This window comes from Oncorhynchus mykiss, chromosome 11 (assembly GCF_013265735.2).
Source record: "Oncorhynchus mykiss isolate Arlee chromosome 11, USDA_OmykA_1.1, whole genome shotgun sequence".
Taxonomy (NCBI): domain Eukaryota; kingdom Metazoa; phylum Chordata; class Actinopteri; order Salmoniformes; family Salmonidae; genus Oncorhynchus; species Oncorhynchus mykiss.
Genome location: NC_048575.1, coordinates 52074389 through 52102258, shown reverse-complemented (window position 1 = coordinate 52102258; position 27870 = coordinate 52074389). Strand labels below are relative to the sequence as shown.

At 42.8% G+C, this 27870-nt stretch overlaps 2 protein-coding genes across 3 annotated transcripts in view; both read left to right on the top strand.

Annotated features, from left to right (window-relative positions):
- Positions 1 to 12735, top strand: part of LOC110535057 (zinc finger CCCH domain-containing protein 13) — a 41988-nt gene extending 29253 nt beyond the window's left edge. For both annotated transcript variants that reach the window (XM_036935743.1, XM_036935742.1), the window contains 7 exons: positions 156 to 271; positions 4010 to 4175; positions 4274 to 4445; positions 9444 to 9583; positions 9724 to 9866; positions 10012 to 10101; positions 10235 to 12735. In XM_036935743.1, coding sequence (XP_036791638.1) covers positions 156 to 271; positions 4010 to 4175; positions 4274 to 4445; positions 9444 to 9583; positions 9724 to 9866; positions 10012 to 10087 — 813 coding nt within the window. In that variant the 3' untranslated portion in view covers positions 10088 to 10101; positions 10235 to 12735. The remainder of the gene's footprint in view (positions 1 to 155; positions 272 to 4009; positions 4176 to 4273; positions 4446 to 9443; positions 9584 to 9723; positions 9867 to 10011; positions 10102 to 10234) is intronic.
- A 2734-nt stretch (positions 12736 to 15469) lies between these two features.
- LOC110536631 (beta-crystallin B3-like) lies at positions 15470 to 18101 on the top strand. The gene is made up of 5 exons (XM_021622370.2): positions 15470 to 15564; positions 15758 to 15876; positions 16068 to 16200; positions 16531 to 16673; positions 17708 to 18101. Exons 1-5 carry the CDS (start codon positions 15490 to 15492, stop codon positions 17955 to 17957), a joined length of 720 nt encoding a protein of 239 aa, XP_021478045.2. The 5' UTR covers positions 15470 to 15489; the 3' UTR covers positions 17958 to 18101.
- The last annotated feature ends 9769 nt before the right edge of the window (positions 18102 to 27870 follow it).

Here is a 27870-nt window from a genome sequence, read left to right as displayed (position 1 = left end):
GCCTTGATATTTTTATTCAGTCCAGCAGAGATTAATCCAGTTCTGTCATTTTGGAATCTGTTTTCTCTGACCTTCTAGTGATATTCCAATGGTGCATACACTTCTACTCCTTTTTGACTGACTTGTCATTTTCTCCCTGTCCATCTCTCTTTCAGGAGCAGTTGAAGCAGAGTGTGGATGGTGAGGAAGAGGGGCGTGACATCGACACACTGGTCCACGAGGCAGACAGCCAGTATGGGACCTGGGAGACGGGACTGCGCACTGACGATAGGTGAATACACACACACATGGCTGCTGTGGCCTGGGCCAACACTTGTGAAACATGGTGTGCTCCTGTTTTTGGTTACTAATATGCGGATCCTCATTCCTCAATATGATTACTAATTTCCCCTGAGGCTGTACCCTGGTATCAGGACATCCTGACATCGCTGGTTCTGAATGCCTCTCAAATTGTGCCGATTCATTTCTCACTCTAAATATACAATACTCGTTTGAGCTTGAAATTTAACACTGCCTGGATCGATAAGTAGTATCGAATGGGTGCACTCTATCATGTGTTCTGCCGGCGCAGCATTGACCTTTTCGACAAAGTCACTGAGTCATGTTATATCCAGCCTTCTAAATAGGGCAAAGTGGATAGTTAGCCCCAGGAACTGATTCTCTGCTGTCCTACCATTATGGTTAATGATGGTAATCTCAACATAAATCAAACAACATTTTATTTGTCACATGCTTCGTAAACAACCGGTATAGACTAACAGTGAAATGCTGACTTATGGGCCCTTCCTAACAATGCAGAGAGAAAAAAAGGCAAATAGAAAAATAATAACACTAGGAATAAATACACAATGAGTAATAATAACTTGGCCATATACACGGGGTACAAGTACAGAGTGGATGTGCAGGGGTACGAGGTTAATGAGGTAGATATGTACATATAGGTAGGGATAAAGTGACTAGGCAACAGGATAGATAAAACAGTAGCAGCAGCGTATGCAATGAGTTAAAAGAGCAAAAGGCTCAATGTAGATAACCAACAGCTAACCGACTAACTATTTAACTAACTATTTAGCAGTCTTATGGCTTGGGGATAAAAGAGGTTCAGGGTCCTGTTGATTCCATACCTGCTGCATCGGAACCACTTTCCGTGCGGTAGCAGAAGGACAGTCAATAACTTCGGTGGCTGGAGACTTTGACCATTTTTAGAGCCTTCGTCTGACACCACCTGGTATAGTGGTCCTGGATGGCAGAGAGCTCGGCCCCAGTGATGTACTGGGCAGTACGCTCTACCGTCTGTAGCGCCTTCAGATGCCAAGCGATGATGCAGCCAGTCAAGAAGCTCTCATTGCTGCAGCTGTAGAACTTTGAAGATCTGAGGGCCCATGCCAATTCTTTTCAGGCTCCTGAGGGGAGGATGGCCCTCTTCACAACTGTGTTAGTGTGTGTGGCTCATGATAGGTGCTTAGTGACGTGGACACAGAGAAACTTAAAGTTCTCAACCTTCTCCACTACAATCCCGTCGATGCGTGCTCGGCCCTCTGTTTCCTGTAGTCAACAATCAGCTCCTTTGTCTTGCTAACGTTGAGGAAGAGTTTGTTGTCTTGGCACCACACTACCAGGTCACTGACCTCTTCCCTCCTATAGGCTGTCTCGTGATCAGGTCAACCACAGTTGTTGTCAGCAAACATAATAATGGTGTTGAAGTCGTGCGTGGCCACGCATTCGTGGGGAACAAGGAGTACAGTAGGGGACTAAGCACGCACCCCTGAGGGGCCCTCTTGTTGAGGGTCAGCGTGTTGGATGTGTGGCCCGTCAGGAAGTCCAGGATCCAGTTGCAGAGGGAGGTGTTCAGTTCTAGGGTCCTGAGCTTAATGATGAGCTTGGAGGGCACTAAGGTATTGAACACTGAGCTTTAGTCAATGTACAGCATTCTCATTATTTGTTCCTCTTGTCCAGGTGGGAGAGGGCAGTGTGGAGTGCAATAGAGATTGTGTCATCTGTGGATCTGTTGGGGAGATATGTGAATTGGAGTGGGTCCAGGGTGTCTGGGATGATGGTGTTGATGTGATCCATGACCAGCTTTTCAAAGCATTTCATGGCTACAGATGTGAGTGCTATGGGGCAAAGGTAATTTAGATAGTCCGTGTGCCCAAGAACATGAAGATAACCAATGGTGGTCTGTTTGAAACATGTAGGTATTACAGACTGGTTCAGGGAGAGGTTGAAAACTAGCTAGCTGGTCAGCGCAAGCTCTGACTATGTGTCCTGGTAATCCGTCTGGCCCTGCGGCCTTGTGAATGTAAACCTGTTTAAAGGTATTACTCACATTGGCTACGGAGAGCTAGATCACAAAGTCATCCGGAACAGCTGGTGCTTTCATGCTTGGTTCAGTCTTGCTTTCCTCAAAGTGATAATACATGGAATTTAGCTTGTCTGGTAGGCTCATGTCACTGGGCAACTCGCGGCTAGGTTTCCCTTTGTAATCCGTGATAGTTTGCAAGCCCTGCCACGTCCAACAAGTGTCAGAAACGGTATAGTAGGATTCGATCTTAGTCCTTTATTGACGTTTTGACTGTTTGGTGGCTCAGGGGGTTCGTAGCGTGATTTCTTATTAGTGTCCCGTGGCACCTTTAGCTCAGTGCAGATGTTGCCTGTAATCCATGGCTTCTGGTTGGGATATGTACCTACGATCACTGTGGGGACAACGTCAGTGATGCACTCATTAATAAACCCGGTGACTGATGTGGTAAACTCCTCAATGTTATCAAATGAATCTCAGAACATATTCCAGTCTTTGTTAGCGAAACAGTCCTGTAGTTTAGCATTCACTTCATTGGACCACTTCCATATTGAGCGCGTTACTGGTACTTCCTGTTTTTTGTTTTTGCTTGTAAGCAGGAATCAGGAGGATAGAGTTATGGTCAGATTTGCCAGAAGAAGGGTGAGGAAGATGCATTTCTGTGTGTGGAGTAAAGGTGATCTAGAATAAAACATTTAAAAAATATTGACTCTAGTTGTACAGGTGACAGGCTGTTAAATTATGTAACACGGATTTCAGTTTCCCTGCATTAAAGTCAACGCCCATTAGGAACGCTGCCTCTGGATGTTCATTTTCTTATTTGCTTATGGCGGTGTACAGCTCGTTGAGTGCCGTCTTAGTGCCAGCGTCGGTTTGTGGTGGTAAATAGACAGCTATGAAAACTCTCTTGGTAAATAGTATATCATAATGTATACTAACTCCGGTGAGCAAAACCTCAAGACTTCCTTAACATTAGAGATTGTGCACCAGCTGTTGCATATAACACCCACAAGCTTCTCTTTCAAGTCTCAGGCACAGTTACTGATGTTGAAATAAACAGATACTATGGTATCTATAGGTACTAACTGTACAGATACAATAGCATCCCAGGCCTCCTGACACTGTGTGGTCGAGGAGCAGTAGCTCACTGAAACCTGCTTTACTTTACTCCAGCTCTCAAAATAGCCTGAGTCTGTCTCGCTCAGCAGGCTGGCGTACCGCTGGCGTACCACTGACCTCCTGTGGCCAGGAGAAGGTATCACAGCAACAAACTCCACCCAGGTTGAAAATCTGGAAAATGTTTTGTAGAAATGAATGAATACTGTAAGAGTTTCAGATAAGATACGATATACATGACTATTAAAAGGCAGTGGGTCATTGTCATATGAATCCAACTCTCTGGATGGAATAATCACCAAATACTATGGTCATGTACAGTATTGTGACTCAGTAGTGTTTGCTACCTTCATTCTGAAATGAGGAGCTTGTGGTCAAGTGGAGCAGGAGTCTGCTCGGTCATCCATTGTGTCTTCCAGTACATCCTCTATGAAATCTGATGCCCCTGCCTACAGTAAACCCAGACAGGAGAATATGACTCAGCCACACCAAGCTAGTAGACACTGTCACGTTGTTCTCTCAGTGGCATTGGCTGCATATAAAGACTTTTAGGAAGGTAGCCTAAAGTACTAGTCATGTCTGTCCTTCCTGTAGCCTGACTCCTGCCACGCCCACCTCAGACAGCAACCTCAGCCAGTCGCCTAGGAAACCCATTCCGCCCCACACACCAGGGGAACATGCCACACACAGCGACCTGGACACTCCAGATGGCTTCTCCCCCTCGGTCCAGTCCGAGATGCAACTACTCCCCTTCCCTGAGGTAAGACTGACACCAACCTTTTGAAAGGACGTATCAGTGTAACAGTCAGATTTGCTTCTCGTGTGTCTGTGTGTTTATCGGTTTCTCCCTCTCTCCAGGCCTCTACCATCCTGCTGGACTCCAGTGCTCTGCGCTCCAGGGTGCAGCTGAGTAAGATGCGGGGGCCACGTTCGCGCCCCTCCAGGGTGGCTCGTCAGACTGCTGCTATGTCTGTACACCCTGAGGGACAGACCTCGCCCACTGAGGACTGGCGCTCCCGAGACTCAACAGGTCAGGCTAGGACTCTGTTCTCATGTAGACACTCTGTCATATCTCCAGGGCATAAAATGAACACCCACCACCCACCAAATGAGGGTCGATTTTGGTATTAGCGGGTAGGAATGTCTATTTTACCAGCCACGTTGGTTTCATATCTGCTAATCGCACAAAGGAATGTGAATCCTATATCCCACCTTCCGCAGCCACACTGCCTGTTTTTTGGCTATTTACATTTTTGTTCCCATTTTTGTTTGTTCTTCAATGTTTGTTAGTCAGATTCAAAATCTTAGACACACGTGACACCACGTATGTGGCCATGTTACCACAGTAACCTGCTGCCCTTAAAGGGGTAGCTGAACATTTGCCTCGTGGTGAAATTTCTGTTAAAAGGCTCGGGTCACAAAAAACGAAAATAAATTGAGCAATATCACACATTACTTCTTACTAATACAGTCCTTGTTTTAGAAACATTACAAAGCATGGTCATTTTTATGTAATTATGGCAAACAAAAATATTTGGGCTCATGGCTCCACATTAACGCTTTTTAAAAAATAAAAAATGCCTGACAAGAAGAATATAGATTTGACTCGTCCGAAACGTTGCACAAATCACAATATCATACAGAAAGGCCGACATTGGAATAATATTCAAATCTATTTTTCATGTACATCAATAAAGGCCTAAGTGCTACAACCTCATGTCCAAACTGATGCTGACATGAGGGAGGTGCCAAACTTTAATGAGACTTTTAATGACATAAATATAGGCTAAACGCCAGTCATGTTTGACCCCTATAATGGAGGATAATTAACATGAACATCTAATGGGCTGTTGACCTCATGCACGGTTTATTTAGATCAAATGATCACAAGATGAGGCTGAGTGGAGGCAGTCAGCATTTTGAAACTATTTAACCATAAATCGTTCAGGTTTTAAACAATTAAGTTTATGTAATTTTATTAAGCATGTCTTGCCTTGTTTCAAAGTAGCCTAGCCAAAATATGGCCATAGGAATGTTGAGGGATTTATTTTATTAACATTCAATATGACATTGAAACCAGAATTTTTTTAAATGTTCCATTGGTTCAAATCAACTTTATTTCATTGTCCTGCAGCCAAAGGCAAAATCCTAGTCATATTAGCATCCATGCTAGTTGATGCATCTTTAGATCTCTCCTCTTATATTTCTAACAGATATTTTCATCTCTGTCATATGAAACTGCTAATGCGTGCGTTGCACTTTTGAGAATGGTGTTTTCCCGTTAATTGCATTTGATAACATTTTGGCATAGCCTCCAGCTATGTGCGCACTTTTGAGCTTTTAATGTGAAGACATATAACTTTTTAAGCTAAAACGGTCTGATCTGTTGCATCAGCTTTTTTAATGGGCAGTGGTTGTATGAATTTTGGATCTGTCGTCCCAAAACTGTCCCAGAGTCTGTTTTAAACCCGGAGACTAGTCTTTGGACCCGTTCCGAAATGGACCTGGGGATTTCCCACCTAGACCCGATATGCATAAGTAAAAAATGATAATATAGAGCGAGAACCGTGCCCAAGGACAACTAGACACGTTCCGTATAGACCTGGTCGGACCCAGACCGGGTCCAATCCAAGTGACGGAAGCAGTAGAAAAGTCATTTTTTTCAAGCTACTTTATTAACCGGAGCTGATACAGCACGAGAGGAGGGAGAGAGATGCCTCTCTAGCATGCGGGGGAGGGGCCATACTGTGAACAAGTGACATGAGGAGGGAGGGCGAGAGATAAAAATCAACCAAGCCAACTCGCGCTGTAGTAGACTAATAGCTGCCACAGCTAGATTATTAATCATCAAATATGATTACAGAGTACCTGTCTTGGACTGCATCAAACCGGAACAAGAAGCTAGTTAAGCTAGCTAACGTTAGCTAGCTAGGCTAACTAATGCTAAGCATGTGCTTTCTCATTCTACAGTTACAAACAGGGGAGCCGGCAGGGATTTTGGGCCCCATGAAAAGATATCACATTGGGCCACACCACCCCTGCCCAATTGCTGTAACCATACACCTCCAGAACCCAATCGACCCATTCAAAGCTTTAAATAACTCTACCTTTGCCGGCTTGCAACTCTCTTGTAGTCCAATATTTACTGTAGGATATTTACTGACAGTGAGCTGTGAAAATATAACACTGTGCATTCAACATTCTGTGGAATTCACTATTTGATGCAAGACTGATACCCTCTATAAGAAATGTGCTAAAGGCCATCTTTTTACAGTCTAAATGTCATTTTAATGTTAACGTTCTTGAATAGAAAATTCTCTTAACATTTAATGAACAATTTAAAATAAATATACATTAACCTCTTCAATTAAAATAAATGAACATAACAAACAAAATAATAAAATCAGCAGCAGATTTTTGAACTAAGTATACATACCAACTAGAAAATAAGCAGCTGTAAAAGTGGAAATGAAAAGGCCTGATGGTGACGCTAGAGGAAAGGTCAAAAGGTCACCAAATGAATAGGTTTCTTCCACTTGGGGTCTTGATTGTGCACAAGAAATTTTATGGCAATCCAGCCATTATTTTGAGATATATCTTGTTCTCAGCCTGTGGGTATCATGTGTGTAGTGATCCAATATCCATAACCATGCCATTTAACAGCATGGCAAGACTGCAAAGGCTGTCCTGGGACATAGTGGAGCTCAATTCGTTTTTTTAAATCTGTTTTAGCTTACTGAAAGCTCTCTCGCCACCAGCAACAGTCACAGGCAGTGTGCAAAATATATGTAAAGCAACTCACACTTCTCCAAAAATGCTTTGCAGCTGCATCTTACAAATTGCATTCAGGAGACCAAGAGGGGACAAGTTAGGGGGGAAAGTCGCAGAATATACAGTGTTCAGGTGTCTTACTTCATGATGAAACTCAGGTGTAAGATCTCTGGAATACTTCATGATCAGTGGTTGGCACACAGAAGGGACTTTATCCTCACTAATCTGCCCAACTTTCAGAACAGCAGAAAATGATTCTACAATTATTGCAGTGTTCTGGAACCCAATGTCCAAGTCACTTATGATGTTGTCCAAAGCATTAAAAAACAGTGTTCTGGAACCCAATGTCCAAGTCACTTATGATGTTGTCCAAAGCATTAAAAAACAGTGTTCTGGAACCCAATGTCCAAGTCACTTATGATGTTGTCCAAAGCATTAAAAAACAGTGTTCTGGAACCCAATGTCCAAGTCACTTATGATGTTGTCCAAAGCATTAAAAAACAGTGTTCTGGAACCCAATGTCCAAGTCACTTATGATGTTGTCCAAAGCATTAAAAAACAGTGTTCTGGAACCCAATGTCCAAGTCACTTATGATGTTGTCCAAAGCATTAAAAAACAGTGTTCTGGAACCCAATGTCCAAGTCACTTAAGATGTTGTCCAAAGCATTAAAAAACACTGTTCTGAAACACCGTTGCTGCACTGTCCTGAGCTGTCTCCTCTTGAGAGGTCTCATCATGGGATCTCTTCCTTTTCCTCTGGCGGCCGTGTTCCTTGCTAAATTGAGTTGCAACATCCATTTGTCAGTGTTGCCTCAGACAGGAGAGACTCCCATCCATCTCTAAGAGCCGGGCATCTCTTCCTTTAAGGCTCTGATATTGGCTGCCTCTGTGTCAACTGAGCTTTTTCTTGACTGGAGAATCACATTCCTGTCCTCAATGCATTGCAGTACCTGCAATTATGCCAACTGACATGTCATTCAACACAATGCTGCTCACCTCCTTCTACAGTTGGGAGTAGGGCTGGTTCAGGGGGGTGGGGATGGGGAGACACGGCTGCTGAGCCTGAAGCTGCATCTGTTGGGCCTGGCACCAAGCAGGGGGAGGGGGAGGGACAACTGATTTAGAATGAATAGCTTGCTAAAAGTTTGCCTGCATTGATTAAAATGTCATGTCAACTAAAAGAGGAGTGAAATGTAAACACTGAATTCTCTGAGAAGATATTAAGATATTAAGTAACTAATGTTAGGGGAGCAAAATTAGCCTATTTCATGGTGGACTAAGCTAACAGGATCATTTCCACCTCTCACGGACTACATCCACCTTCCTTTGTGAAACATTGGGTGACATACTGTCGCCCTTTCTTTTCTCTCTCCTGTCTTTTCTTTCTTTTCGTTTTTTGGAAGCCAGATTTGTCTTTAGGAAGCTGAGACATGATGCTCCACCAGCACTCCTCACTCGCAATTCACTGCTAGCAAGTACCGTTCGCGCCTGGTTTGGGGTCAGGACCGAACCATTTAATGTACATAGACAAGTCATTTAAAATTATACATACCCGTGACAATCAGATCTGACCCAGACCTGTGATATTCTATATAATTCTGGATCCGAACCGGGTCTCGTGTATTCGGATACAGGTGGTTCCTTGAAGACCTCTACCATAGACACCTTTTTTTATCCTCAAAGGGATAACGGGACACCCTTCATTTTGAGCCCTGAATGGAATTATTTTAAGAGACAGAAAAACTATTTGGTTGTAATTGTAAAGTTTCAATATTTTATAGGCTATGAAGGGTGGCTCACCACCTCCCAGGAGAGCCTTAAAGGGGCGGTGTTGTATTTTGAGACAGGCTTGAATATGCAGAGTGTAGCCTACATTTTTGTTTGATTCTCTATGGTAAAAAATATGTGTTTTATTTTGTAAAGTGGTTTCTTGCATCATACTATTATGTAAAAATTGTGTTGTATACCTTTTTTGCCCGAAGGACAAGTGTCTAGAAAAGTTCATTTCAAGCCCTGTGGCTGGTAAGAAATCTGAGTGGGTAGTAGATTTTACTCTTTCTGGTGTACCAAAAAGTATATTTTAGGTTTATCTCTCTATCCAGTACCTTTCTCCCGCACACTTTTTAGTATGGATTGAGTCAACCAGTTACACTGGAGATGTTCTTAGATGGTCAAAGATCTGGTAGACTTCTGAATAACCTCCTATTCGTTATGATTGTGAAATGATGTACTCAGAGAGTGTGTTGTCCTCTACAGAGGACAACATTGAGTTTTCCAAGCAGGAGGACTCAGACTCTGAGGAGCAGGAGAGGGGAGTAGACCCCCGCTCTGCTGCTGCCTCCTCCCAGCCCCAGAGAGTCGCCCTCTTTCCTGGGATGGACCCCTCCGCTCTCAAGGTGAGCCTCCCCAAGAGAAACAGATGTTTACTGGAAGGCAAATAGTTGACCAGGAGTGTAATGTAATGTTGTCACTTATTCTGCTGTGAAAAATTGGCCTTTGATATGTTCTCTTGCTGGTTTCTCCCTCTGTTTGGCAGGCCCAGCTCAAGAAGAGAGGAGACTCTGACAATCAGACAGACGGAGCCGCCCCATCTCCATCTCAGCTGTCACGATCTCCTAAATCCCCCTTCCTGCCCCGGGTGTCCCGTGTGCTGCCCCCCTCTGGAGGGAAAGAAAATGGGTAAGATGGTGACCCTGTCTCTTCCCTCTGTTCAGCCTGGATCTAATAACCCAAACCAGGGATTGTTGAGATAGTCAGTCAGACCAGAAGTGTGTACCATTTGTAATGATTGTGCCTACTTTTGTCTGTCTGTGTGTCTTCTTAGGGAGGAGGCCTCACCACAGTGGCTGAGAGAACTGAAGTTTAAGAAGCGCTCGAGTCAGTATGAAAATGACAGCTAAGTGTGAATGAGCAGGTAAGCTCTTCTCACAAATGTTCCTCACATGGTGGATCATTCATTTTCAGAATTATTCAATAATAGTGTGTCTGTTTTGCAAATAACCCTAAAATGCTCATGGTTTGTTTCCGTTTGCATCCTCCCTGTGTAGGTTGCCTTAACTGAATAATCTGGTGGAGAATTGGAGACAGAAGCCTTAACCTTTGACCCTGAGAAGATGGAAACTCTGCTGCTGACATTGTAATTTGTCATCGGTTTGTTAATTTTATCTGTTCTCTTCCTGCCCGGGTCGCATACATGTGCATGGTGCCTTTTTGCAGACAACCTCGGTCTTATGGATGAAACGACCCAGGTTAAATATCTGGCTGCTCGGCTCCATTTGTCCATTTCCTTTGCATAGAGCCACTTTACCCTCTCACCTGACGGGAGAATACGGAAGGGGGGAAACCCTTTTTCTCCTGTCAGGTTGCATTTCAGGACTGGTTAAACTTGTGGGACCACACGCCTCTTAACCTGGAAGTGCTTCAATAAGCTGGAGGACAGTCTAGTACCTCCACAAGATATAAATGTATTTCTTTTTTTAAATGTATTTTTCAGGTTCGTCTACGCGTTACATTTCCATGTGTATCTATCAGTCAAGGGGTGTTGGTAATAGACAACATAGGATAACATTTCTGATTTGTATTTTTTGTCATTGATCATAAAGAACAAAACACTGCTGAACTCATGTTTGGCCAGGCTGTATATTATGTGTTAGTAATAAATATGGTATCTAATCATGAAATATTATATTTGTATTGTTGCTAATTTGACAGATGAATCATAACATGTCCGAGTGTTTAGTTTTATACGGAGAGCATTGCAAGTATCACTACAGCAGAGGCTCCCAAGCCCATTCCCCTGATGAACTGACTGGGAATCTGTTGTGTTGACCTAATGCAGCCCCTTCTAACTGATGTGTGAAGACAAATGCTGTGTGTTCAGTGTCTTTTCAATCATAATGTCTGAATATCTGTTTCTACTGGTGTTTGTATTTCTTAAGGATCCCCATTAGCTGCTGCCAAGGCAGTTATATACAGTTAAATGATAACACTGTTCACCACACATTGTGTTCCTTCAGGCCACTACTCTACTGACACATATCTACAATACAACATCCATGTGTGTGTGTAGAGTGCATGTGGGGAAGAGAAGGGTTAATCACATTGGAGGACTCAATTATACTCCTACACACACAAATACACAAATCAGCCTGTTCTTCCTCCCTTTACCTTCACTTACCTCTTCAGTGTAAGATCAAATGATTGTGTGTAATAGTGATGGATGAGTGTAAGGAAAATGTGATGGATGAGTGTGTAAGGAAAATGTGATGGATGAGTGTGTAAGGAAAATGTGATGGATGAGTGTGTAAGGATTGCAAGGGAAATGGTCTAACTGTATGTGTTACCAATGAGCCATACATTCAATGTGCACTCCCTGGGCTCTGTTTTATCAGGATGTCTGCAACATCTCCCATTTAGAGAGAGACTTTACCCACCTATTCTTTTATCACTACATCACTGTTGACAACATGTATGTGCATGTAGAATCTCAGCTTCTTTTCCGTCACTCTTTGCTCAGACACTGAATGGACACACCAAGTAGCAGTGGTACAATCATACAGTCTGGATATCATGGATTCATCCACACAACTGTTATGGTCCCATTGTGCACATGGTCAGTGCAGCAATGTGGATGTATAGTGGAATGGTAGGAGTATGGCTTCCTCTACTCCAGTGGGGAATGTGAGTAAAGTATATGGTTTTGAGATGAGGGTGGGTGGGTGGTTATTTTCCCCTATTCTGCTGCACATTACTATTTGCACCAGTTGTTTTAGAGCGCAGAGCTGACTTAGGCCATGCCCCTGACCATGTTAGCCATGCCCCTGACCATGTTAGCCATGCCCCTGACCATGTTAGCCATGCCCCTGACCATGTTAGCCATGCTGCACTGTCCCACTACTTCCATTAAGCACTTTGTCAGTTAATGCACTACAGCACTGACCTGTGCACTGGATATCCTGTTGTACGTCCCACCTACCACATGTTCATAGACCACTGACCTGTGCACTGGATATCCTGTTGTACGTCCCACCTACCACATGTTCATAGACCACTGACCTGTGCACTGGATATCCTGTTGTACGTCCCACCTACCACATGTTCATAGACCACTGACCTGTGCACTGGATATCCTGTTGTACGTCCCACCTACCACATGTTCATAGACCACTGACCTGTGCACTGGCTATCCTGTTGTACGTCCCACCTACCACATGTTCATAGACCACTGACCTGTGCACTGGCTATCCTGTTGTACGTCCCACCTACCACATGTTCATAGACCACTGACCTGTGCACTGGCTATCCTGTTGTACGTCCCACCTTCCACATGTCCATAGACCGATATTGGAATGCTAATGGAATGAAAGTGAATGTGTTGATTGGATCTTTGGGGTCGTTGTCCCTATGGTGTACATGGCTTTTGTCAGTTTGAGGGTTTCTTATTTTCTCTCATTTTGTTTTTAAAAATAAAATACGTATATTACATTGTTTTAATGCCAGTGTCCAAAATTGTAACTTGTTAATAAAATGTACTGAGTTGAGCTTCTCACTTTGATGTAATTATTGGGATAAATGTTACTTTTACATTTCAGCTCAGACCCACCCTCTCCAGTCTGCAGTATTATGAAGTTCAATTGGTGTGTCTATTTCTGGTGTGGGGTATAACAGAGGTCGATAGTGTTTGGGGTAGGGAAGTATAGAAGAGGTAGTTTATTTTGGTGTGGGGCGGTATACGAGAGATGGAGGGTCAGGGTTTGGTAAATTAAGTATTCAAAACATTAAGAACACCTGCACTTTCCACGACAGACTGACCAGGTGAATTCAGGTGAAAGTTATGATCCCTTATTGTCACCTGTTAAATCCACTTCAATCAGTGTAAAAAAACAAAAATGTTTCCATGCTTATGACATTTCTAGGTTAGACTACTGCAATGCTCTACTTTCTGGCTACCCGGATAAAGCACTAAATAAAAACTTCAGTTAGTGCTAAACACGGCTGTCTTGACTAGAACCAAAAAAAATGATGATAAAAAAAAAACCTACAAAGCAGTACATGGGCTTGCTTCTACCTATCTTAATTATTTGGTCCTGCCGTACATACCTGCACGTACACTACAGTCACAAGACGCAGGCCTCCTTACTGTCCCTAGAATTTCTAAGCAAACATTGTTATGGAATGGTCTGCCTATCCATGTGAGAGACGCAGGCTCAGCCTCGACCTTTAAGTCTTTATTGAAGACTCATCTCTTCAGTAGGTCCTATGATTGAGTGTAGTCTGGCCCAGGAGTGTGAAGGTGAACAGAAAGGCACTGGAGCAGTGTACTGCCCTTGCTGTCTGCCTGGCCGGTTCCCCTCTCTCCACTGGGATTCTCTGCCTCAAACCTTATTACAGAGGCTTAGTCACTGACTCCAGTCACTGGTGCTCTTCCATGCCCCCCCGGTCATGCTGTTGCTCCAGTTTCAACTGTTCTGCCTGCGGCTATGGAACCCGGAACTGTTCACCGGACGTGCTACCTGTCCCAGACCTGCTGTTTTCAACTCTAGAGGCAGCAGGTGCGGTAGAGATACTCTGAATCATCGGATATGAAAAGCCAACTGACATTTACTCCTGAGGTGCTGTCCTGTTGCACCCTCTACAACCACTGTAGTTATTATTATGTGACCCTGCTGGTCATTTATGAACATTTGAACATCTTGGCCATGTTCTGTTATAATCTCCACCAGGTACAGCCAGAAGAGGACTGGCCACCCCTCAGAGCCTGGTTCCTCTCCAGGTTTCTTCCTAGGTTCTGGCCTTTCTAGGGAGTTTTTCCTAGCCACCGTGCTTTTACACCTGCATTGCTTGCTGTTTGGGGTTTTAGGCTGGGTTTCTGTACAGCACTTAGAGATATCAGCTGATGATTGATTGATAGATGAGGGGGAGAAGACAGGTTGGAGAAGGATTTTGACACTTTCTAGAGAGTCCATGCCCCGACGAATTGAGGCTGTTCTGAGGGCAAGGGGGGGGGGGGGTGCAATCAGTGTTAGGAAGGTATACTCAGTGTATGACGTCGACAGGATATAGTGAAAGGACGTCAATGTTAGGTTAGTTTTTGGTGAATGGTTTGGTTCCCCATTGTGGGTTTGGTGATGTTATTGGGGAGACTGGTGAAGAGGTTTGGTTATGTCTAGACTGCTGGGTGTGGTTAGAGTGTATGCGTGGGAGAGGTGTGAGCCTGTGTACCCATTTGTGCTGAGTGTGGCTGTTTGCTGAATCCTCTTGGCTCCCTCTCCGTGTGCCCACACACCACGCACTGGCAGCCAGGCAGACGGGCAGGGGAGCGTGTGCCAACACATCTGCCTATTGAGAGGCAGCGTTATGGACACAATGTGAGCGACAGACTTGCTGTATCAACAGCTCCCCCTTTTCTGCTGTTGTGGCCAGAAATAAACCATAAATACCCCCCCCTGCCCTCCAACGACTCAACCCCAAACACCAAGTGACACACAGAGAGAGAGGCTACCAATACACAGCAGGCATATCCAGGTAAAAACAGCTTGGTTCTGCACAGCAGGATAACCAGGGTTTTCATTGACCTTTGAACTTTACATGAAAAGAAAAGGAGACTCCACAGCCATGGTTGTTGACAGGGATGGAGAAGGACAGGTTTAATGGAAGGGGTAGGAACCAGTGTTTAGTGTATTAGTGAGCTGAGTTGTTTGTAAAACGGGATTGATAGGTTTGTAGAGTTGGTTTAGACAGAATTTGGTATTCTTAAATGTTTTTATTGTTAAGGTAAAGGTATGATTGAGCAAATGAGGAGTTTGCAGAATAGAGTATTATGGAATGTGTATTGTTTGTAGTGTTAGGTTTGATCGAGTCAGGGGGTTGCAGAACTGGTTATGATACAGACTGAGGCTTGCAGAGTTGTACATTATAGCTGAAATGTTGTGCATTAGGGTATGAGAATAACATGTATCTTCATGAGGGATGACTCTGGGCCCTAGTTATAGCCTACAGTCAGGAAAAACTCCTGGCCCCAGGACAAAGTTAGGGTAGATAAATAGTGGCCTCCTGGAGATAGAAAGGGTAGTACGCAGCCCTCAGGTCCTTATTCTCGGCTCAGTCTGCACCAAAGTGCTCTTCTGCTGTCTGAAGTGGACTCAAATGTTGACTGGTTCAAAGGAGTAAAATGATGTGTTGATACTGAGAGGACTGATGGTCATCATTGTGAAATGAATCCCATGATGGTCGTCTGTGTTTCTCCTGTCTCGGTCTCTCCTGATTGTGCTCCTGAAAGAGGAGTAACCAGTGGACCAGGAGGATGTCGGAGCAGCAGAGCGCCCCTGAGCAACTGGCTGCAGGGAAGAGCCAGGGTGGAGCAGGAGCCACTTACAAGGTACTGTATCCTCCCTCTGTTGTCTGTGTATTTCTCCCTATACTCTTGTGATCTTTCTCTTCATATAATTTTCCCTCCTTTGCCCACTTCTCTATTTTCCATCTTCCCTGTTTTGTATTCCTTACTCCCCTAACATCTTTAAATTGGCAGCTTTACTTTGTCAATATGTCTCTCTTTCCTCACTCTGATCTAGGTGGTGCTGTTTGAATTTGAGAATTTCCAGGGTCACAAGGCTGAGTTTTCTGCCGAGTGTAAAGATGTTTCAGAGAAGGGCTTGGAGAAGGTGGGCTCTGTGCTGGTTGAGTCTGGCCCGTAAGTACTGATGCATTGGTGTCATTCACAGGCGCACACTTTCTTACACATAATGAATGTGATTTCAGGCTCTGTTGTGTTAACAAAAAAAGGAATACTGCATCTCTGTTACCGCATACAGCCAAATACAACATCTTACATGCTGAGGAGAGAGATTCTAACAGCCTCCTCCTTCTCCTCTCTCCTGTCAGATGGGTGGGGTATGACCGCCAGGGGTTTGCAGGTGAGCAGTTTGTCCTGGAGAAAGGAGAGTATCCACGCTGGGACACCTGGACCAACAGCCAGTACAGCTACTCTTTCTGGTCCATGCGGCCTCTCAAAGTGGTGGGTAGCACTTACACAATGTCTCAACATACTCACTGACCATGTTAACATGTACACCATCTCACCGCTCTTCATTCCCTACCAATCTCAATCAACATTCTCTTACCATTTCAGCGCATATTTAGCCTCTCAGTACTCCCGTGTTTATCTCAACACTCTTTAACCATTGCAGAACGCCATGTACATCTCAACAGTCACTTCTCAGCAGACGGCTCTCATTGACTATCTGAATACTCAGTGATTACCTCAAGCCTCTATCTCAAGAGTCAGCTTTCAGTTACCAGCATAACACTGTCTGTGTGTGTACATCTCTCAATTTCTCCTCTTTAGGATAGTGCCGAACACAAGCTCCATCTGTTTGAGAGCCCAGGCTTCACTGGTAGAAAGATGGAGATTGTTGATGATGACGTTCCCAGTTTGTGGGGACATGGTTTCCAAGATCGCGTAGCAAGTGTCAAGGCTCTCAACGGAACGTAAGAGCTCCCCTTCACCCGCTCTCAAGTTCTTCCTGTTTCACCTGCCCTCTCTCACTCTCTGTCCTTTGGTATTTTGCGGTTTCTTTCATGTCTCACTTCATGTCTCGTTTTTCTTCTCCTGTCTCAAATCAAATCAAACGTATTTATATAGCCCTTCTTACATCAGCTGATATCTCAAAGTGCTGTACAGAAACCCAGCCTAAAACCCCAAACAGCAAGCAATGCAGGTGTAGAAGCACGGTGGCTAGGAAAAACTCCCTAGAAAGGCCAAAACCTAGGAAGAAACCTGGAGAGGAACCAGGCTATGTGGGGTGGCCAGTCCTCTTCTGGCTGTGCCGGGTGGAGATTATAACATAACATGGCCAAGATGTTCAAATGTTCATAAATGACCAGCATGGTCAAATAATAATAATCACAGTAGTTGTCGAGGGTGCAGCAAGTCAGCACCTCAGGAGTAAATGTCAGTTGGCTTTTCATAGCCAATCATTAAGAGCATCTCTACCGCTCCTGCTGTCTCTAGAGAGTTGAAAACAGCAGGTCTGGGACAGGTAGCACGTCTGGTGAACAGGTCAGGATTCCATAGCCGCTGGCAGAACAGTTGAAACTGGAGCAGCAGCACGGCCAGGTGGACTGGGGACAGCAAGGAGTCATCATGCCAGGTAGTCCTGAGGCATGGTCCTAGGGCTCAGGTCCTCAGAGAGAGAGAAAGAAAGAGAGAGAATTAGAGAGTGCATACTTAAATTCACACAGGACACCGGATAAGACAGGAGAAGTACTCGAGATATAACAAACTGACCCTAGCCCCCGAACACATAAACTACTGCAGCATAAATACTGGAGGCTGAGACAGGAGGGGTCAGAAGACACTGTGGCCCCATCCGATGATACCCCCGGACAGAGCCAAACAGGAAGGATATAACCCCACCCACTTGAGCCTGAAAACACATTCATTATGTGTAAGAAAGTGTGCGCCTGTGAATGACACCAATGTACCAGTACTTACGGGCCAGTCTCATGTTCCTTTGTTCTAGATGGGTTGGCTACATGTACCCAGGCTACAGGGGACGGCAGTATGTGTTTGAGCGTGGAGACTTCAAGCACTGGAACGACTGGGATTCCCCTGCACCACAGATCCAGTCTGTCCGACGTGTGCGTGACATGCAGTGGCACAAGAGGGGGTGTTTCACCATCCCTGCTCCTACCCCTGACCCAGCTCCTGCCCCTGCCCCTGCCCCAGCACCTGAACCCCCTGCCCCCCCTGCCGCCGCTGGGGCCAGCTGAAGAGGACTCTGATCCACCTCCCCCCACTGAGCCTCTTCCATGAGCCTCTTCCTACCATCAGTGCCTGCCCTCTGCCTCATCCTAACCATGGCAAATGCTGCTCCCGCTTAGTGAGAAGTGCTATGTATGTTTTAGTGGCGAATAAAGTTTGTTTGACCAGAAATTGATTGTGTTTGTTGGTGCTGTTTCTATTGTTGGTACAGGCTTAAGAATGGACAGAGATCGGCCTACTTATTCATCTTATCATATTTCTCAGATGCCAAATCACTGTGTCTTGTTTGCAACCAAACTGTCCCTGTTTGCAAACAATTACATCTGAGACATCATTAGGAATCTGAGCATGGTAGTTTCAAAAGTTAGGCCTACCTTTCCACCCCAGAGTAGGTTCTAGCTTCTAAGCTTTAACGGATGGCTACTCTTCTTCTGTGGCTAAACCCAACGAGAGAAGGTCACAAGTATTTCCCTAAACGCTGTCTGGGTTTAAATATGTTCTATTGAACAGAAAGTGATTGTGGCAGAATTAGATTACTTCTCATGTTCTTGTCTCCCTAGCTATAGAAGGTTGTAGCTCAGCCTTTGAATGTCAAAGAAATTAAACAATAATATCCCCATTTGCATCGGATTCAAGTCTTTCCTGGGTATTTTACAGCTTGTTTCTAGCATAAAGCATCACAAACCAAAGTGCACTGAGTATATACCCCCCCCCCCCCCTCCCCCATTTGCCCTCAGAACATCCTCAATTCGTCAGGACATGGACTCAACAAAGTGTCGAAAGTGTTCCACAGGGATGCTGGCCCATGTTGACTTCATTGCTTCCCACAGCTGTGCCAAGTTGGCTGGGTGTCTTTTGGGTGGTGGACCATTCTTGATACACACGGGAAACTGTTGAGTGTGAAAAACACAGCATCCTTGGAGTTTATGACACAAACCGGTGAGCCTGGCGCCTACTACTATACCCCGTTCAAAGGAACTTAAATATTTTGTCTTGCCCATTCACCCTCTGAATGGCATACATTCACAATCCATGTCTCAATTGTCTCAAGGCTTAAAACTCATTATTAACCTGTCTCCTCCCCTTCATCTGCACTGACTGAAGTAGATTTAACTAGTGACATCAATAAGGGATCATAGCTTTCACCTGGATTCACCTGGTCAGTCTGTCATGGAAAGAGAAGGTCCTTAATGTTTTGTACACTCAGTGTAGATCACTTTATACTGTATAATTGGATCTATTTTATTTTAAATCTTAAACTAACGAAGAGTAGGCTTGTGCTTTTTGCCATTTTCTATAATAAAAGGTAGGCCTATGGCATACCTCTCATACCCCCTCAATTCAAGTATTGGTTTTAACTTAACTGCCCTTCACTGACATGGAAGGAGGTAGGCTATTTAAATCTATGGACAGAAGTCTACCTCTTATTTCTTAAATAGTACGAAATGGGCTCCAACACAAAGCTGTCTTATTTTTAGTAAAGTCTCATAAAAATGAAGATGGTTTAAATGTATTATGCCTTCTCAAATTTGTCTACTTTCAGCACCATGGACTGTCCATTTCCGATTGTGCCGCAACTGCTGCTACAAGTTTCAGCACCACAATGTAAGTTCCTCGAATCTGGACAGTGGAGGCTCCTCAGAGGAGGAAGGGGAGGACCATCTTCCTCAGGGAATTTCATAAAAGATGTGAAACATTAAAAAAGTTATAGTTTTTAGATAAAAGTATACTAAATATATTCACGTCAAACAAATAATTGATGAAAACACTTTTTTTGCAATGAAGGTCTGAAGTAGCCTCAACAGCCATCTGTAGGGTAGCGCCATGGTGTAGCCGGAGGACAGCTAGTTTCCGACCTGGGTACATTGACTTCAATACAAAACCTAAGAGGCTCATGGTTTTCACCCCCTTTGATAGACTAACACAGTTATTATGACAACTTCTGGAGGACATCCTACCTATCAGTTATTGCAGCATGAACTGACATGTTGTCCATCCAGTCAAAGGATCAGAGAATGAATCTAGTACTGAAAGCATAAGCTACAGCTAGCTAGCACTGCAGTGCATAACATGTGGTGAGTAGTTGACTCAAAGAAAGAGAAAGGCAATAATTTAACAGTTTTTAACAAATTTATTTATTTAAAAATGAAGGAGATGCAAGAGAGAGAGAGAGCTAGCTATATTTTGTTGTAATTTATTGCCACCGGGGCCCGCCGGTGTAACTGCTAAACTGCTTGCTGACTGTACACTGTACTGCATGATTGTAGCGGGTTTACTATCGCGTTAGTTCTAGCAACTATGTTGACTATGACATTAGCTAATATGGTGAAAACAATGTAGGCTGTGTGTGGCGGTTAGCGGTTATGATATTAAGGTTTGGCTTGGAAAGTTATTGGAAAGTTATTTTAGCCTGGTCATAGACAGCTAATGTGTTGTGCTCTGAAGTCCACACGTGAAGGGAAAAGGTGAGAGGAGGAGAGCGCGTAGATGCGAGAAGGAATTCTACAATGAGCAAAATGTTCATGCTGTTTGTATGTGGCTACTATGAAAGTGAACTGTGTTTGCGTGTGACCAGGGTTGTCTTCATTCCGCCGATTCTATTGAAAAATATTTCTTAAACGGAAGCAACTGTTGGACTAATGATTACACCCTAGATCAGCTTGGACGTTCTTAGACTACTTATCATATTTAAATGGTTATGAACAACATATCCACTGTCAATCAAACATGGGTATTGTCCTATCAAGGTCAAACACTTGACAGGGAGAGATGTATGCGCATTGAGTCTGAATAGAGGCCTCTATTCATAGAGGATAGACCAGCCCCTCAGTGGTGGGTCATTCTTCTCATTCTCTGTACCTGGCTCAGGTGACGCTTTGCATCAATGTGCTCTTCTGCTCTCTGTGATGGAAGCAGAACTTGACACTGATACGGTGTAAAAAATAAATATTTATTTTGAGAGTATTGATGGTCATCATGGTGAAATGTTCAGGTTTCAATGAAATCCCATAATAGTTTTTTTCTGTTTGAAATGTGCTATGGTAGAGTAGATGACACTTTACAAAATTAACATTGTGGGCAAGAATATTCATTTGTTTTATAGGTATCCCTCAATGCATTGCTCAACCCCTCTACGTGCATTTTACATATTGGATTACTCCCTCTCCCATTTACTTTGGTTGCCGATATTCTAATACCTTCATGTCAGTGCTGTCTTGATCCATATAAAAGCTAAGGTGTAACATTGCTATTTTAGAGTACTGCACACAGTGACAATCTTGATGGAGGGTCAGAGGCCAAGAAGACACCTGGGAGGAAATGGTCCCACCATCTTTGCACTACAACTCCTGATAATAAATGCAACTGCTTGGGACTGCCACCATGAACGTGTGTATTACACTGTTGTCCAACGTAATAAAAGAGAATCTATTCAAATTGGTACTTGCAAATTGCGATGTAGCCCATGTAAACAGTCTATGCACATGTCCTAATTACAGTACCAGGAGTCGACTGTATACGTAGGAGCAGCCAATCGCTGGCTCTTACATCTAGTGCATAATTCGGACAAAATGCCCAGTATATTGGATGTGTGCAAACTCTTCTCCTCCGTCAAATACCTTCCACTGAAAAGTATGAAGTTGTCTTTTGAAAGTTGTCTAAGTGATGTGTTTTGGTGTGGCCTCTGATCACCCTACATAATGTCAGGAAGTACTGTAAGTGGCTGATGAAACTAGCTCAAGATGAAAATGATCAGAAAGTGTATTCCAGGTGAAGACAGAGACGGGGCTATGGTTCAGGCAGGTGGTCAATGTCAAGGATCTCCATCTTGGATTCAGCCCATACAGGCCTAGGGTTGTGTAAATACCTTTGAGTGCCAATATATTTACTATTCAATAAACTACATTTCAACCACATATCTCATTTTGCTCTATTAATTTCCCCATTCCAACATGTGCATGTTGACACAACCACACAATCCTTACCCTAAGCCAAGTTTATCCAGTGTAATGCATTTGATTCAATTCACAGCACCGTACAATTTCCATCTGTGCACTCAGCCTGGTCTCATACACTAGTAACATAGTAAATGTAAATCAGCGATTCTCAAATGAGTATGATATGTTACATTTGGTATGGTTACATAAGAGTAAGACAGATTGTTACTTAAGGCAAAGACCTGAATCTCATCACAGACAATTTTAGCATTTTAGCAACTTTTCAACTACTTACTACTTTTAGCTACTGTGCAACTACTTAGCATGTTAGCTAACACTTCCCATAACCCTAACCTTAACCATTTTAGCTAACCCTTCCCCTAACCCTAACCTTTTAACCTATAACGCCTAAACTTAACCAACAATCCCTAGCCTAGCTAACGTTAGCCATCTAGCCAGAATTCGTAACATATCATACGTTTTAAAATTGGTAACGATTGTACATTTTGCAAATTAGTAACATATTGTACATTTTACAAATTCATAACATATCTTATGAATTGTAATTCATAACATATCATATAAAATGGGTGATGGACATCCACAAATTAATACATATTAATACATACCATGCGAAACGATTTACCTGCAGAATAATACGAAATGCTCTGAGACCAGGTTGCAGCACTAGGTCTACCTCTGATTTCTCCAACCATGGGCCTACCCCTGCTCCAGTTTACCACTGTGTCACATTCATTACCTCCAACCAACTATAAATACTCTACCAACTATATTAACTTCTACCAATTGACAATAATATCTACATGCAATTTCCTCCAGTCACTGCATTCAACCAGTGAAACACTAAACCCTCTTGTTGACAGCTCACATTGGTGTGCAACTCTGCTCTTCTCTTCTGCCAACTGGAGAAAGCTGGCTTGTCAACGTTTTTGTCAGCTTGTTACAGATGACCCCTGGAATTGAAAGCTTCCATCTTTGGTAATAAAAGGAAAACTGTTAAATTATGCATTGCTTCCACTTAGAGTAAATGATGGTCATGCGCCATCACAATCCATCGCAACCTTTGCTCTCTCTGTACCACTACTCTCTCCTCTTCTATCCTATCATCTCTCCCTTCTGCTCAAGCCTTCTGTCTACTGACGCCTCGAACATACTCTTCTCCTTTTCCGCATCATTTTACTTTAACATAGGTTGTTTTGACAGATTTACATGTACATTCTACACACATTTTACATACATGGCACTTTTATTTATTTTATTTTTTACAGGAGTTAAATAACAAGAAGAAAGTAATTTGATATTTTGATATACAGTTGAAGTTGGAAGTTTACATACACTCAGGTTGGAGTCATGAAAACTTGTTTTTTAACCACTCCACAAATTTCTTGTTAAACTATAGTTTTGGCAAGTCGGTTAGGACATCTACTTTGTGCATGTCATTGTCACACAAGTCATTTTTTCCAACAATTGTTTACAGACAGATTACTTCACTTATAATTCATTGTATCACAATTCCAGTGGGTCAGAAGTTTACATACACTAAGTTGACTGTGCCTTTAAACAGCTTGGAAAATTCCAGAAAATGATGTCATGGCTTTAGAAGCTTCTGATAGGATAATTGACATCATTTGAGTCAATTGGAGGTGTACCTGTGGATGTATTTCAAGGCCTACCTTCAAACTCAGTGCCTCTTTGCTTGACATCATAGGAAAATCAAAAGAAATCAGCCAAGACCTCAGAAAAAAAGAATTGTAGACCTCCACAAGTCTGGTTCATCATTGGGAGCAATTTCCAAATGGCTGAAGGAACCACGTTCATCTGTACAAACAATAGTATGCAAGTATAAACACCATGGGACCATGCAGCCATCCTACCGCTCTGGAAGGAGACTCGTTCTGTCTCCTAGTGATGAACGTACTTTGGTGAGAAAAGTACAAATCAATCCTAGAACAACAGCAAAGGACTTTGTGAAGATGCTGGAGGAAACAGGTACAAAAGTATCTATATCTACTGTAAAACGAGTCCTATATCGACATAACCTGAAAGGCCGCTCAGCAAGGAAAAAGCCACTGCTCCAAAACCGCCATAAAAAAGCCAGACTACAGTTTGCAACTGCACATGGGGACAAAGATTATACTATTTGGAGAAACAAAACAAAAATAGAACTGCTTGGCCATAATGACCATCGTTATGTTTGGAGGGAAAAGGGGGAGGCTTGCAAGCCGAAGAACACCATCCCAACCGTGAAGCACAGGGGTGGCAGCATCAGGTTGTGGGGTGCTTTGCTGCAGGAGGGACTGGTGCACTTCACTAAATATATGGCATCATGAGGGAGGAAAATGATGTGGATATATTGAAGTAATATCTCAAGACATCAGCTATGCTTGGTTGCAAATGGGTCTTCCAAATGGACAATGACCCCAAGCATACTTCCAAAGTTGTGGCAAAATGGCTTAAGGACAACAAAGTCAAGGTATTGGAGTGGCCATCACAAAGCCCTGACCTCAATCCTATAGAAGATTTGTGGGCAGAACTGAAAAGGTGTGTGCGAGCAAGGAGGCCTACAAACCTGACTCCGTTACACCAGCTCTGTCATGAGGAATGGGCCAAAATTCACCCAATTTATTGTGGAAGGCTACCCTAAACGTTTGACCCAAGTTAAACAATTTAAAGGGCAATGCTACCAAATACTAATTGAGTGTATGTAAACTTCTGACCCACGGGGAATGTGATGAAAGAAATAAAAGCTGAAATAAATCATTCTCTCTATTATCCTGACATTTCACATTCTTAAAATAAAGTGGTGATCCTAACTGACCTAAGACAGGGAATTTTTACTTGGATCAAATGTCAGGAATTGTGAAAAACTGAGTTTAAATGTATTTGGCTAAGGTGTATGTAAACTTCAGACTTCAACTGTACATTACATCTAGATAGTACCTATACATCGTGTTTTCAGTCATAATTTTTATAGATCATGAGCTTTAAAACCCATCCATCCCTCAGCTACTCTCAGTCCATCCCACCTATCTTCATAAACTACCCTCATATGATTGCCATGAGCCATATATTTTTCAACTGGGCTGTGATGTTTCACAAATTCTGAAGCTGTCTAAATGCATACATACTATCTACAGATTGTAAGTTAAAGATAAATATTTTTACTAAAAGTATTATTATATTGCTGATTGATTGATTATGGTTTTCCAAATCTCCCAATAGTGCTATTTGTAAGGTTAATTTTAGATCATTGTTGTGATTTTTTTTAAAGCCATTCCTGAACATGTGACCAGAAACAAGCAATAGCAAAATAAGTGATCTAATGTTTCTGTCTCTTCAAAGCTGACATGGTTGTATGCCCCATATACATAACATTATGTTTGTGACAAGAATTTTGTATAATAATTTAAATAGAAAAACTCGTAAGTTTTGAATCAAGCGTTGTTTTGTATATCAGTTTATAAACCGTGTACCACGGAATCGGCACATCGAAAATCTCTTCCCAACTATTTTGCACCGCGGTCAACATCTTGGTCCTCAAGAAAAATTGATATTTGTATTTATTTAGTCAATGTTGGTCTTTAATAAACAAACCAGTTTCCTATCTGTCTTTTTTGGAAGATGAAACTGGAATTGCAACCAGTTTTTATGGCTTGTTTAAGGGAAATATTTTGAAAAAGGGGTGAGAGGTTGTAATCTGGATAAAGGGAAACATTTGTACTAATCTCCTCGAGAACCAGTTCAGGTTTAATTATAATTTTTGTATGACTTATGCTTTTCGTGATAGGTTTAATGCTTCAATATTTACTAAATTTAGCCCCCGAACTCATATTAATAATATAAATAAGCATGTTTTATTTTGTCTGGCTTGCCTCCCAAAGTGAAATATATTTTGCTCAAATAATTTAAAAGACAAATTGTTCAGCGTAGACAGTGCCATAAGTAAATAGGTCAACTGGGATGGATATGATTAAATAATTAATCAGGTAAAATTTTCCACAAATAGACAGGTATTTACCTTTCCATGGTAGCAAGATCGTATCTATTTTTGCAAATTTCTGTTAACATTTTTTGGAGTAAATTCCTTTATTTCTTTCAGACTATGTCCACTTCACTGTAAAACCATTTTATTGGTCAAATACACGGTAGGTTGGCAGCGCAGGTCCTAATCCAGGCACTTGTCAGCTCCTGTTAAGGCTACTGCGCTCCCTGCTTGTTTATACTATATTATTGACTGTATGTTTGTTTTACTCCATGTGTAACTCTGTGTCGTTGTATCTGTCGAACTGCTTTGCTTTATCTTGGCCAGGTCGCAATTGTAAATGAGAACTTGTTCTCAACTTGCCTACCTGGTTAAATAAAGGTTAAATAAAATAAAATAAATAAAAACCCTACACCCAAACCTGAGCACTTCATCCTTCCAGCTCGGGCCTACTAACACTGACTTTGCTGATAACTACTTTTTAGGGAAAATGTATACTGAGCAAAAATATAAACTCAACATGTAAAGTGTTGGTCCCGTGTGTCATGAGCTGAAATAAAAGATCCCAGAAATGTTCAATATGCACAAAAAATGTATTTCTCTCAGATTTTGTGCACAAATTTGTTTACATCCATGTTAGTGAGCATTTCTCATTTACCATGATAATCCATCCACCTGACATGTGTGGCATATCAACAAGCTGATTAAACAGCATGATCATTACACAGGTGTACCTTGTGCTGTGGCCAATAAAATGCCCCTGAGTTTTGAGGGAGCATGCAATTGGCATGCTGAATGCCATTTCTCTACCATAAGCCACCTCCATCGTCGTTTTAGAGAATTTGGCAGTATGTCCAACCGGCATCACAACTGCAGACATGTGTAATCACACCAGCCCAATAGCTCCACACACAGCTTCTTCACCTACGGGATGGTCTGAGACGAGCCTCCCAGACAGCTGATGAAACTGTGGGTCCACACAACCGAAGAATTTCTGCACAAACTCTCAGAAACCATCTCGGGGAAGCTCATCTGCCTGCTCCTCGTCCTCACCAAGTTCTTGACCTGACTGCAGTTTGGCATCGTAACCGACTTTAGTGGGCAAATGCTCACCTTCAATGGCCACTGGCACGCTGAAGAACTGTGCTCTTCATGGATGAATCCCGGTTTCAACTGTATTGGGCAGATGGCAGACATCTTGTATAACATCATGTTGGTAAGTGGTTTGCTGATGTCAATGTTGTGAACAGAGTGCCCCATGGTGGCGGTGGGGTTTTGGTATGGGCAGGCATAAGCCACAGGCAACGAACACACAAATGGTGGTCACACCAGATACTGACTGCTTTTCTAATCCACGCCCCTACCTTTGTTTTTTTTAAGGTATCTGTGACCAACAGATACATATCTGTATTCCCAGTCATTTGAAATCCATAGTTTAGGGCCTAATGAATATATTTCAATTGACTGATTTCCTTATATTAACTTTAACTCTAATTGTTGCATGTTGCGTTTATATTTTTGTTCAGCGTACTTGCTAGGACTGTGATAGGTGGTTGTCTCTCCAAGCTATCTTAAGATGAATGCCCTAATTGTAAGTCACTCTGGAAAGAGCATCTGCTAAATGACTCAAATGTAAATGCATAAAGTAAACTATCTCTAATAGAAATTATTGCTAATAACGACCCAATGACTGTTTACTATGTTATCCATTAATCCTATGTAAGAGTTAACTGAAATACTAGGTTTTGTGAGTTAAATCAGTCCCTTTCTATCAATTTGGCACTCTCCCTTCTCTATCTCATTCTCTTACTCTCTCCCTCTCTGGTGGTCCAGGCATACAGGCAGCTCTCATTGTAAGTGTGGGACTCTTGGCACTGGTTGTGCTGAATCATGTGGATATCGAACAATGACCGGCTGGGCAAAATTGACAACTAATGAAATAACTTTGAGGGGGAGTGAGAAGGGGGGCCAGGTAGAGCGGTG

Coding starts and splice junctions, on each gene's coding strand:
- LOC110536631 (XM_021622370.2), top strand. CDS start 15,490: ATGTCGGAGCAGCAGAGCGCCCCTGAGCAACTGGCTGCAGGGAAGAGC. Junction 15,565..15,757: donor GAGCAGGAGCCACTTACAAG/GTACTGTATCCT, acceptor ACTCTGATCTAG/GTGGTGCTGTTTGAATTTGA. Junction 16,201..16,530: donor CCATGCGGCCTCTCAAAGTG/GTGGGTAGCACT, acceptor TCTCCTCTTTAG/GATAGTGCCGAACACAAGCT.